At 38.3% G+C, this 13,355-nt stretch overlaps 1 protein-coding gene across 4 annotated transcripts in view; it reads left to right on the forward strand.

Annotated features, from left to right (window-relative positions):
• Positions 1-6,510: 6,510 nt before the first annotated feature.
• The window catches only part of NRAP (nebulin related anchoring protein), an 88,093-nt gene continuing 81,248 nt past the window's right edge, over positions 6,511-13,355 (forward strand). For 2 of the 4 annotated variants that reach the window (XM_061635952.1, XM_061635949.1), the window contains exons 1-3: positions 6,511-6,751; positions 7,129-7,223; positions 9,818-9,905. In XM_061635952.1, the coding sequence (XP_061491936.1) occupies positions 6,680-6,751; positions 7,129-7,223; positions 9,818-9,905 (255 nt within the window). In that variant the 5' untranslated portion in view covers positions 6,511-6,679. The remainder of the gene's footprint in view (positions 6,752-7,128; positions 7,224-9,817; positions 9,906-13,355) is intronic. The other 2 variants (XM_061635948.1, XM_061635951.1) reach the window with 1 other exon arrangement.

A 13,355-nucleotide genomic window follows, 5' to 3' on the forward strand; every position in this document is an offset into this window, starting at 1 on the left:
CTACTCTAAAGTAAATCCCATTCAGTTCAGTGGGACTTACTCCCAGGTAAGAAGGATTAGGATTCTAGCCCCTTAGTTGAAACAGTGGGGGGGGGCAGAGAGGGAAATGTAGGAAGAGGTGAAAGAACAACAGAGAGGTAATGAAAAGAGAAAAGGCAGCAGGGGGGGAGCTAAGACTCTGAAGCAGAACTTGTGTGGCCCTTATGGGCTCAGACAAGTGAAAATTGCTATCTTGAGAGAAGGTGGGAGGATGTACCAGTAATCTAGTAAAGGGGATAGGGAGAAAGACTTGGGAATCTGAAGTTACAGTGCAGTCCTAATCATGTTTATTCAGAAGTTCCACTGAGTTTAATGGGGCTTACTCCTGAAGTGAAAGTGAACATAGAATTACAGCTTTTAATTTCTAAATTCAATTATTTCCTTTAAATACTAGGTGATTTATCAATAAATATAACATTTATAATAAGTCTGTTAAATGTTCAATGTGTCATCGTGTGACTTCTTGTTGCTTGCTATGGAGGAAAGATTCCAAAAAGTCTGCTTTAAGTCACCCAGTGAGTTTCATGGCTGAAGGAGGATTTGAACCCAGGTTTCCCAGGCCCTAGCCCAGTAGTCCTATCACTACACCACACTGGCTTTTGCAGAACCTGCACACTACAGTACCGCTATAAATCACAATTTAAATTACTCACTATACTTTTCTTCCTTGGTCTTTTAGAACCTATTGAAATTAATGGTAATGTAAATCTGTTGTGTGCTTTATATTTCCTCCTAAAGTTCAAGAAAGAGAAATATAGCCAGGACTCTTCCAATAATTTGATTGCATAGGTTCAGCAGTGACAAGTGGAGGGTAGAATGGCAGAGGCACAGAGATGGCAAGGTTGGGGTACTTTGGTGGAATGCAGCACGAGCCTGCAGGTGTGTGCCCACCTGCTGCAGGATGGTGGTGCCACCAATCCTGAACTGGCAAGCACCTTGCCCCATGCCCATTCAGTGAGTAGCAATGCTGTCATTACTGCAAAAGCATTGCTGTTACACAATCTGGGATCTACCCTGTGTTTTACTTGAACCCCAAGAGCCACCAACCAGAGCCAGCTGCAAAAGATATACGTATAGTATGGAAGAACATGGCATCTCTGAGAAGTTGCTGAGCACAGGGTTGTCAGACCCGAGATGAGCTCACAGTCTTTCCACACATAGATCTATTCCTACTTTCCACAAGTATTGTTAATTTCAGTTGTCAAATTTCCAAACTGTATGTGTCCTTTTGTTGCTTTTGTTGTCCTATATCAAGCTAAGCATCAAAAGCAATTCTATGGATACACTTATTTGCAAATACCTGCAGTGATAACAACTCATGGCTACTATCTTTGAAGTATCACAGCATTTGATCTGAAAGCATCACAGCACTTGATTGATTATCTTATTTTCGTACATTCAAAGTGAGAAGACATTGCACTAATTAGGACTACTAGCAAGCAGATCATCTTGACCTCTTAAAACTACTCTCTTGGTAGCATTAGCTCATTAGCTATCTTAGATAAGGCTTGGAGCTGCTCTTCTTGGAACACATCAGACAGTCAGACCACTCTGATGGACCAGGTGAGCTATGAGCTAAGCTAACTGTACACATTGACCATACTTTGACCATCTACCAAGCTGGCCTACAGCTATATTCTACTGATGTCTGTGCTCATTTAAAATGAACATGCCTGTGCTTGTTTGCTTCTTTTGAAATTCCATTTCTGTAAATTTTGATAGTGTCATCATGAGATGTACATTGTGTACATAATTATCTGGGTGCTGCACTTCAAGAAGGTGGTGAGCCGTAGTGGTTAGAGTATAAGGGCTAGGATTCAACCCCCCATTCAGCTGTGAAACTCACTGGATGACCTTGGGCCAGTCACTGTCTCTCAGTCTAATCTACTTCACAGGGTTATTGTGAGGATAAAATCGGGAGGAGTAAACCATGTTTGTACACCTTCTTGAACTCCTTGGAGAAAATATGTGATAAAAATGTAAAAATAAATAAATGAAGAATGTCAAGAAATTGGACCAGGTTCAGATGAGGACAACAAAGATGGTTAGAGATATGGAAAAGCGTTCTATGAGGAACTGTTGTAGGAGCTGGTCTAGAGAAGGGAAGACTGACACTATAGCCCTTTTCAAATACATGAAGGGATAACACAGAAGGAATAGACTTGTTCTCTGCTGCTCCAGAGACAGCAGGAATTAACTTAATGGGTTTAAGTTACAGTTGGATAATTTTTAGTTGACCGTAGGAGAAACTATTTAATGATGGGTCAATTTGACAATGGAACCAAGTACCGTGAGGGGCGATAGACTGCCTCCCTAGAGGTTTCCAAGCAGAGTCTGGACAGCCATCTGTTGGGGATACCTTAGCTGTGGATTTTCTACATCAAGCGGGGTTGGACTAGATGGCATGCAAGGCCTCACTGAGTATCGTGACTGTAGTACAAGACATCCCTTACTGATCTGAATGCCATATAAATGAGCCAATCATTTTTATGATCATTCTGTATTATTTTTAATGGTATTTTATCTCTTTTGTAAACCTTGTTGTATGCTGCCCTGGGATTTTGTAATGAAGGATGGTATATAACTATTTCTGTAAAATAAAGTAACAAACAAAACAAAAAATGTGCTCCATAGCACTAAAATACCTGGGAGTCACAATCCCAAGACATCTACATAGAATGGAAGAACTGAACTACAAACAACTCCAAAAGGATTTTTTTTAAAAATACCACTAAAATGGAGAAAAATACTACTCACCTGGCTGGGCCTCATAGCAGAAGTGAAGCTGATGATCTTAGCAAAAGTATTATTTTTTCAAAGCATTCCGCTTGCTCTCTCCAGAGCAACACTAAAGAAATGGCAGAACCTCTTAGCTAAATACATTCATCAGGGAAAAAACAAACAAACCTACGTCTTTTGGTCTTCTACAAGACTACCAATGGGAATACTATTTCTAAAACTGTACCATAATGTAACACGTCAGGAACTTAATCCCCGTCATACAAGGGGACAAAGACAGAGCATGGCTATTAGTTGAGCATCCTAAAACATGGGAACATAAAATCAGGGCTCTGTCCTTCACCTTTCAATACAAGAATGATGTAGCCACAATCAACAACCAATTTCTACTGGCAGACCTCAGAGTCTGGAGAAACTGGAAGGCAAAATTATCCCCTTCACTGTCCCCCTGTTACACACATTTCTATTTGGAATCCTCATGTGTGAACCTATCACCCACATGTCCAACCTAAGAAATGTGTATTCAAATGAGGCTAAAGCAAAGCTTTCTTTTATTGATAGAAAAGCAAAGGATAGATATACAAAATTATTGGGTGCATGGCAGCATTAATTACTAATATCCTAACCCAGTCATACTGGAAACTAAAGAGACAGAAGGTCTCTACTGCTATAAGAAATACTAGGTAGTTAGGCCCAAATGAGTGGGCAGTAGAATACTGCTGAAGGAGTGCTGACCAAAAAGCAAAAAGGAATCTCTTTGCGCTGAGGCATAGACTCCCCTCCCAACTTGTGGCTCAAAATCCTGTGCTGCGTTCCATGAGAGAGTAATTTGAAGTTGGAGGTCAGATCGCTATCTTACATCTCAAAACCTGCTCTTAAAAATATACTTTTCCTCTTACAAATCAGTGTGAAAAGGATGGGTCTGGGCATGAGTTGATCTTATGCTGTGAATGTATTTCTTGCTGACACTCTGAGAAAAACTAGTAATGCTATATTTAAACAATGGAATTCTTCTGCTAGACAAAAGGGAAATCTGCCAAGAAATAAGATAACATTTAATTCAAAGTCTAAGGGACTGTCAAATTATTAATCTGAGGATTGTTGCAATAGATGCCTGCACCCATGTCTTTCAGTAAGCCCTAATAGGTGAGGAAAACAAGGAGGGCAGGGGGAAATAGTCCAGGGTTGCCAAATCTCTGGCTTAAAATGAACTAGGTGTTGGTCTGCCAAAGGCACATGCCATTACACTCCCTTCTTATTATTCTGAGCCACCCCTAATTCTATAATCTGGACAAATGGACTCAATTCAGGGACTGGGACACTAAGGGGCTCTACACCCTCCAAGACCTCTTTCCCAATGCCACTTGATTCAGCAGCACACAACTCAAAACAAAACTTGGAACACTACCCTGTACCAATCCACCAAATGCTAGAATCTGAGGTTCAAAATCAACCGTAACAGATACAACTGTGTCTTACAGAAAGTTAGGGTATGTGGTCATTACAATTCCAATTTATGCAAAACAATTAAAAAAAATTTTTAAAAGTTTTTTAATACATGCAATAACAAGCACAAAATTCGTACAAATAGATTTTTTGAAGAGACAGGAAGAATATCTCCTGAATCAAAAGTGCCTAAGTCATAAGTCCATACTCATGAATGAATACATACATTGCTGCTATAGTGCTTTTTATATAAACTGCTGGTACTCTTGCTTGTAGGCTGTATCTCAATGGGCCAGATGCGTTTCGACTTGTGTGTCTTTTTCAATGGCCTTTCAAGCACATGTTAACAGATTTTCACTTGGAAGAAAATTAATAGGTGCAGGATAGATTCATTTCCATTAGTTCATTTTTTATCCAGTTCCTCTGGACAGTTTTTATCAGCAGCATTCATATAGAAGACCCCTCAGAATACATGGGGGTCAAACAACACATCAAACAATACATCAAACATGTTGTTTGAATACATCAAACAACACTTCTTCATGGACAAGGGCCTCCAATCAACACATGTACAATCTTTTTCTGGAGGAGACGACTGGCACACTAGACAGCTTCAGACAGATTTGGAAACAAGACATGAGTACAGAAATCAACCCAATAAAATGGAATAGAATATGGGAGAAAGTACCATTTCATTCATCCTTGGCCAAATTAAAAGAAAACTTACTCAAACTAACACATAGATGGTATCTGATTCCTTACATCCTAAGGCAGAATAATCCAAAGCAAAAACCCCACATACTGGAGAGGAGGTGGACAAACAGGCACATACTACCACATATGGTGGATGTGCCCTACCATAAAAGAGTTCTGGAACAAAATATTCCACAAAATTGAACTGATCACAGACCAAAGACTGTCCCCGGATCCTCTCATGGCTCTCATCTCCATCTACACAGAGAAAGATGGACCAAACTTCTTCAAAGATCTACCAGCATCATTATTTATAGCAGCCGGCATTTTCATAGCATGCAACTGGAAAAAGATCACCTACAACCTAACAGAGGAGTGGTATGCACAACTTTGGAAAGTGGCCTTAATGGAAAACCTTAGAAACCAAAATAGATAATGAAAAGACCTCACTAAGAAAGACACATTCCAAGACAAATGGTTCACATTCATCAGATTCATAGCAGCCAAAGAACTTGACTGGAGATTCCCCCTTCAACACATGCCTTCCTGTGGAAATACACGTTAGGCTGAGCACATGACATACAGACACCCAACCAGAAATGACTCGCTGCCTCTTACTACCACCCCTGTCAGTTGGCACACTGGACAGGGACTACACACAGACAACTTCCTTGAATTCAAGTACTTCCTTAATTTGACTTCCTTCCCTGGGACCACTTCTTCCCTCTTCCCCCTCTTCTCTTCACACTTGGACCAATAAATGAAGCCACAATTCTACAATATTATAAATACAACAACATGTAATGTACATTGTGAGAAACTTTCCTACTTGTACCCCTTTTATACGTTCCTGTAAACATGTACTTTTTACAAGCTTACAAAATTTATTAAAAAATTATTTTTTTAAAAAAAGGAACCTCATAGTAATGTGTGGACAACCCTTTGGCAGTTATCAGTGGTCTAGATGATGGATGTGGAAATTCTAAGGAGAATGTTAGCACCCTGCCAACTACTTCAGACCAAATTAATTTGCCCCAATCCCTATAGTGCAGATTTTGAGTCAAATGTATACATTCTGCTCAACAATATACTTCATCTAGAGAAATATACACCATTATATAAGGCTTTTTCAATGGGCAAGGTGCATTAAGGCTGACTGACCATAGGATTTTATGGCCCAATAGTGTATATTCTGAGGAACAATCTGGATGTGAGATATATTGTGGACACTGTATATTAAGTTTTCTGCTAGAGCTGGAAAGTGAATCGAGTTGTTTATGGAGCTCAGGTGGGAAATTGCCTTGCCCTGTTCTTCTTTTCGGAACGATGACTCTGCTAATAGATAGTAATCTGAAGATGAATTGACATATATTTAGAAGTTCATCCTGAAGTTCTAGCAACTAAACACTTAACTCCATAGTTTAAGTATTAACAATTAGATGTTCTTACTCGTATGACCATGATGCTTCACTGTGAGTTCACTCTTCTATTTAGAGAAAGGTGTTATTGAATTCTCCTGTCTCTTTCCCTTCCATGAACTCTTACACAGTTGCCAAAATAACCCCTCTTAGTAACTGGCAGCTTTAAAAGCCAGACAACAGCTGAGTTTGAAGCAGAAGCTCAGCAAAAGGAAGGCAGAAGTTTTGGATTGTGGATTAGCCCAAGTAGACTGGAGTGTGTTTCACAGGAAGGAAAGCATTTTTAAAGTTGTAATTTCCTCTGAGATTTTGATACTTTTTTAATTTTCTTGGAAAATTTCAGGATGAATATTCAGTCTTGTGCCAGATGTGGCTATGGGGTTTATCCCGCAGAGAAGATTAACTGTATTGATCAGGTCAGTAGATATTGTTATTCATCACCATTATGAACATTTCTGATATAAATAATCCACTAATACGCTTTCAGATAGATGGCCTGCATCTCCTTTAATTTAACACAGTAAAAGAATACTCTAAAGTATCATAATCTTTATTCATTTAGGATAACTTGGATGTCACAACTGAACTTTGCCAAGTGTGTAATTTGGTAAAACATTTTACATCTTTTAAAGGTTACATGCTGGAAATGTATCTTTGGCATACGCTTTTTCACACAGTAGGAAGAGTTGTTTATTAGACTGCCAATAGTAATCACTTATAAGTTTTTAAAACATACTAATAAAATATGAAACACAAGGAACTTTCACTGTATTTTTATCTTTGCTATTTCTAGACCTGGCACAAAGCCTGCTTTCACTGTGAGGTCTGCAAGATGATGCTAACAGTGAATAACTTTGTTAGCCACCAGAAAAGACCTTACTGTCAAGTGTAAGTTTTTCTCTAGACTTGTCTTGTATATTATTATGGCTACCCAATCCATCAACAGGATGAGACCGAATTTAATTCTGATACTGTTGAAGACTTCTTCGGATGATCAGTTATTTTTTCCCAGAGTAATAATTTACTTTATTTTCACTGTATATGCTCTGAAAAAGCAGCATAGAAAATTTCTGAGGTGTAGGCATATTAGCAAACAACAAAACAAAACATCTCAAAAGGACTATGGCACCTTGTATAAGAATGTAAGAGCCTGCTGGTGAACAACATCCTGTTCTCACAGTAGCCAACCACTTGCCTATGGGAAGCCTGCAAGCACGTAACAAATGTATTGTGAGATAAATCTTTATGGGCAAAGCTGAGAAAATTTTAAAAACATTTTTTAGACAAGATTATATTACTGTTATATACAAGGTAAAGATGTGCTATAATTCTTCCCAATTCAGATTTGGTACTGAATTTTCCATTCTCAGTCACTGAGGATCATATTTTCATATAGCGATTTTCTGTTACTATTTTTGAAAATGGACCTTAAAAAAAATCCACCTCTAAAATATTGATTTTAAGAATGATTATTTATTGATATTTCCTTTTATATTTCCTTCAAAATAGCAATATTTACTTTAAAAATATCAATAGTAGTATCAATATTTTTTCTGAGCCAAAAAAACCCACAAATTGGTAAAAGCAGTGGCTAGTGGATAAATAACGAACTTGAATTGTTGCCAGCCTGTTAGGTTGATGGAATGCTTTTGAACTGGTACTGGCTAATGGATCCCATCCCTAACCCAAGGGCCTCAAATTGGCAGCTTAACATCTTGGCAACCCTGTGAGATAGATCAGATTGAGAGCCAAACTAGATGTGATGTGGGAGATCTGCTTAATGGTATCTCCCATGGGTAAATATATAAATAAAAATAGAATAGCAGGTGTAACTTTCTCATTTGATAGTTGCTAATTCTGTGTAGTAGGTTTATTGAGGACTCATTGCCCCCAGGGCTCCTGAGTTAAAATCTTGCTTATGTGCAGCACTGATTTTGAGAAGTACTGCACAATGTTTCCTCAGTGACCAGAGCTTGGAAGATTACTTTTAAAAAGTAATAAGTTACAGTTACATGGCCCCAAAAAAGTAGTAATTACCGTTACAATTACAATTGCTCTGAAAGTAACTGATTACTTTACGTTTCCTCCAAAGTAATCACTACAATTACATTTCAGTTACTTTTAAAAAAACGCCTACAAGGTGCTGGCCTTGGCTGCTGCACATCTAAGAAGCCTAAAACAATATTAAAAATAAACAAACACATACAGAGGTAGTAGAATAATTATTTTTATTCATAAGATAGCAATGGTGGTCTCTCCACTGGTAAGGGTGGTGGGGAGGGAGGCTGAGGCCACTACTCAGGTCTTTGCACATCAAGCCAAGTGCAACCACCCCCCCTCAGCCAGCCAGCATAATCTCTCTCACTTAACCACCTCCCAGACTCTGCCCTGCCACCAACTGAGGGACACTCACTCAAGCAAACATTTTCCCCTGAGATGCAAAAAGGTTAAAATACTGCAAATGCAGCACAGTAGCCAGAGAGCGTGGTGGAGGCCACTTTGTGTGCCAAGTGCAAACACAGTATTCACACACACACACACACACACGTTGTCATCTTTCACCTCCACAGTTCTTTATCTCCATTCTGCTGCTGCCTCCTTCTCCTCCTTTATCCATGGTCTTGACCTCAGGATCCTTTTTCCCTCCACTCCATTCTTCACCACCACTATCCATTTTTTAAAACAATTGTTTTCTCCACTCCACCCAGTCTCACTCTCCACCTCCTCCCTCGTCGCCTTCTACCCATCCACAGAGCATGAGGAAAGAGCGACACTGCACAGAAGCCCAGTTTGAGACACATGATTTTCATCCACAAATCAGAGGAGCAGAAGACTTCCCCTGCTCCCCCCCCCAAGTAATGCCCAACAGTAATTTTGGAAATGTTACAATTACTGCACAAAAGTAGTAAAATTACTCCTAGTTCTATTACAATCAAAATGTAAAGGAATTACCCACTCGTTACTCAAAAAGTAATGAATTACAAGTAATTCGTTACTTGTGATTAGTTACTTCCAAGCTCTGTCAGTGACATAAGACAAGAAATTATCCTTAAAATTTATGATTTTTCTGTCCTGTGCATCTTTTTATTTAAGAGATAAGATAAAAACCTTTGGTTACTACCTTTTGACCCATTTTGTATATGATTAAAATTTGATATATGCATAGTTGTTAAAGCTGAAAGATAAGTAAAATATGCTGTTTTCAAGTTGCAAGTTTTCAAGTATTTTTTTAAAAATACGATCAGTTCCTCTTAAATGTATCTTGTGCAATGAAGAGGTGATTGCTGCTTTTTATTATGCTATTTTCTTTTGTTATGAGAAAAGCAGCACCGAATTATAATTAAATTTAATTTAGATGTAAAACTTTGTAGGTAAGATGCTAGTTGTTTTTCAGAGCCTCAGTTCTGTGTTTTAAGATGTATATATTGTGTTTCAGGGACATTGATTATTGCTTTCTAAAATTGTATCTGCTTTTTTTACAGGCATAATCCAAAAAACAACACATTCACAAGTGTTTTTGAGACACCAGTAAATATAAATGTGAAAAAACAGACAGAAGCAGTAAGCGAGGTAAGATGGTTTAGGAATTTGTCTGTAATATCAGCATAGCCATGTGTTTTCTTTTTGGGTTGATTGTAGCTATGATTTTTTACCATAGCTGTAATTTTCCCTCTTATGCTGTTGCTTTTGTGCCATCTTTTTCTAGTTTCATTTCTTTTAAAGTGATCCTTGCTAATCATGGATAATATTCTGGGCCTGAACACATCACAGTGCTATGTAGCAGCCACCTGAATGAGTTATGTGCATTATTAAGCACAAATGTTCTATTTACAGCGAGGGCAATGGTTCCTATACTCACCATATGGGTGATCCTAGCCAATCAGAATTCTAGTTATCAAATACTTCCAGATATCTAGTAATCAAGCAAACACCTAACCATCAAATGCTGCCCTTTTGCAGTGAAGGGGAGGGTATTTCAATGGTATTGATGAAGATGGTCACTATATTGGGGTGTGTGTGTTATCCTATTCCTTTTTGAAGTTTTTAATAGTTTAATCTTCTGATATTTTAATTATCTGATGTTTAAATGTATGTTTTACATTTTGTATATTAATAATTTTATTTTGTAAACTACTTTGGGACCCAGATGGTAAAAAGTTGGATATAATTTTTAAAAGATAAATAAATAGAATAAAATAGAAGATAAAACCTATGTTATCCAAACCTCAGTGAACTAAACCACATGTGCAAACATAGTGCAAAGATAGTGACCACTCCCAGGCCTGTCCTTGACCCAAAAGCAGAAATTCTGCATCTGTCCAAACACTGGATAGAGTTCAAGGGATGAACTGTGCAGGGTTCTTTCGTGGAGCTGCATTGCAAAGAAAGAGAATAAAACATCATCCTGATTCAAAAAGTATCATCGCTGTTCCAATGTGTCCACAAAGCTATTGCATGACCAAGGGCCTCCCATTTCAGTGCTGGAGACACCCCCCCACCAAAGTGAGGCTGTACATTCACCAACATTAAAATGAATAGGGATGCTATTTTGTACGTAGGCATACCTTTTGTGCACCCAGGTTCCTGCAAGTGTAAGGAACTGCAGAACTGAGTGATTATGCTTGTGATGTAATGCAGAAAACACCAAGGTTTAACTTCAACCTCATGCATTTTAAAAACCTGGTTATGGTCATAAAATTAATATCCAAATAAATTGTAGAACATCTGAGTGACTCCTTCATGCACTGAAAATCCAGGTCCTTCCTCACCAAAAATTGCTAGGGATGCTGATCTGAGGTGTGGAAAGCACGCTTGGTTCAGTCAGTCAGAGGAGTTCATGCACACATTTTCTGCAGCTTTGTTTCACCTTCCCAATGTGTCCTTTGAACTTTCATTTCAAATGAACCAGAAAACTCAGGGGAAACTGTAAAGCCTTTGACACCAGAGAGTATCTGCAGATTCATTAGAACTGGAACCCACGTTTGCTAAACACACACACAAAAAGACTTTTCAAACCTCTGATGAACCTGGCACTTAGATCTGAGTTTTTATCAAAAATATAAAGTCCAGTGAGTTTTACATGGTTGCATTGGGCAAATTTGGTGAAATGTCAGGGGGCTTCTAGCTGCAGGAAATCCTCTGAATCTGAATTAACCTTCTGTGCATTTAATTTTTTTACTGTCTTCCCAGTAAAAAACCTCTTTGAAATTTCTAGATTTAAATTTTTATATCTTACCCAGTTATCACAGTAGAAACAGAAGATGCCTAGCACAATCTACTCAGAAGTATGACCCTCTGTGTTCATTGGGGCATATTCCCAGGTAAATGTGCATAGGATTGCAGGATAATAACAGGATAAGAATATAATATACATTTTAAAGCTTTAATTTCATCTGAATTTTGGGAAATACTGTTCAGTACAGCTTTATCAGTCTTTTTCCTTATTGTGCTTTCCCTAGATAATTCTTAAAATTTCTTACATACATACAAAAAACAACATCCAGGGTTTGTAGTATCCCAAAGTAAAGCTATACCAACACCAACAAGTACCTTTTCTTTCAGACTGTGCATGACAGATTTGCTCTGGAACATGTCTGGATTAACAGCAATTCCTATTGCTGTTTGATGGCTGTGATAAGAGATCCTGTTATTTCCAATATATGTGTGTGTGTGTATATGCATGTGCATATGTGTACTAGATCATTTTCCCTTCCTTTTGTCACTTAAGAAACACCCTGTTCCTTTCAATCACAAAAGGAAGTTTGAGGTTCAGAGAGAGGTTAGTAAGACCCAATTCTCATATTAATATTTTGTACACAATAGATTCATCTTGGGAAGCTGATTCAGGCACCAGAAAAAGCCAACACATGCATAGCTTCCTGTATCGGCATAAAAAGACACATTATTTTCTGCTTTATTTTTTGTATACAAATGTTTGTGTACCAAAAGTAATGGAAGCACCCATTTTGTTGCATGATATAGTATTGAAACTTTTATACCCTCGTGTGAGGCCATGTTTCATCTCTGAATCTCCCCACATTGTCCACGTTGTCTTTTTGCTGTTTCCAGTGGCTTCACATCATTAGCCCAGACATTTGGTGGCTCAGTCAGCAGTGGAGAAGATTATAGAGTACCTCCCATCAAACTGTATGCTGGTTATCCCACCCTCGTCTATGAGCAATTAAACATCAATGTGCAAGGAATAATGGAGGAGGGTTCTCCTAGCAGCCATATCTCAAATGCTTCCAGTAGTAGCTCACTCAGAAACTAGCTGTTCAAAATATCCCATGTGTCTAATTAGCAAGCCAGTACTTAGCATACTTGATTATCTGCTGCCACTTAGGAACATTCTTTATAGTAACATCACTGTCACTTATTCTCCGTTGTTTTCTATGTGATTTCTATGCTTGCTTGTTTGAAAGGCAGAGGGAGAAAAGAGAAAATTATGTTGTCATTCCCATAAAGTGTGGTGTTCAATCTACTGGGAAGTACTCCAGTGCAAGCTTCGTTGGATGGCTCTCGCTGAGGGTGCATTTTGTCCTTGCTTTGGTTATTGACTCAATCATGTCCTCTCTGCGTGCTTATGAAGATTATTATTTTATGGCATGCCACATTAAGTGCATAGCTTGATCTATTGCACTGAGTTTTGTTATATGAAATAAAGCTTTGTGGCTCTTGAAGTGTGAAAATAAGGATGATGCTATGTTTGTATATCATGGTGATTTAGACTGCAGTCCTATACACACTTACCATTGAATACTTCTGGTATTGCAGCTGAGGCAGGTAAACCCAGGTATATTATGCTTTGAAACAAATTATACATTCAAAATATATCTCATGCAAAAAGGAAATTCTGAGACTGAATATTTGAGACTGAATTTCCCTCACAGAACTATAGTTCCTCATCCCCTTAACAAACTACAGCTCGCAGGATTCTTTGGGGAAGACGTGCTTGACATGTGCTTGAATGTATGGTGTGTATGTAGCCTCAGAATTAGTATATATAGCGAGTAGACAGAT

This window comes from Rhineura floridana, chromosome 7 (assembly GCF_030035675.1).
Source record: "Rhineura floridana isolate rRhiFlo1 chromosome 7, rRhiFlo1.hap2, whole genome shotgun sequence".
In the NCBI taxonomy this organism is placed as follows: domain Eukaryota; kingdom Metazoa; phylum Chordata; class Lepidosauria; order Squamata; family Rhineuridae; genus Rhineura; species Rhineura floridana.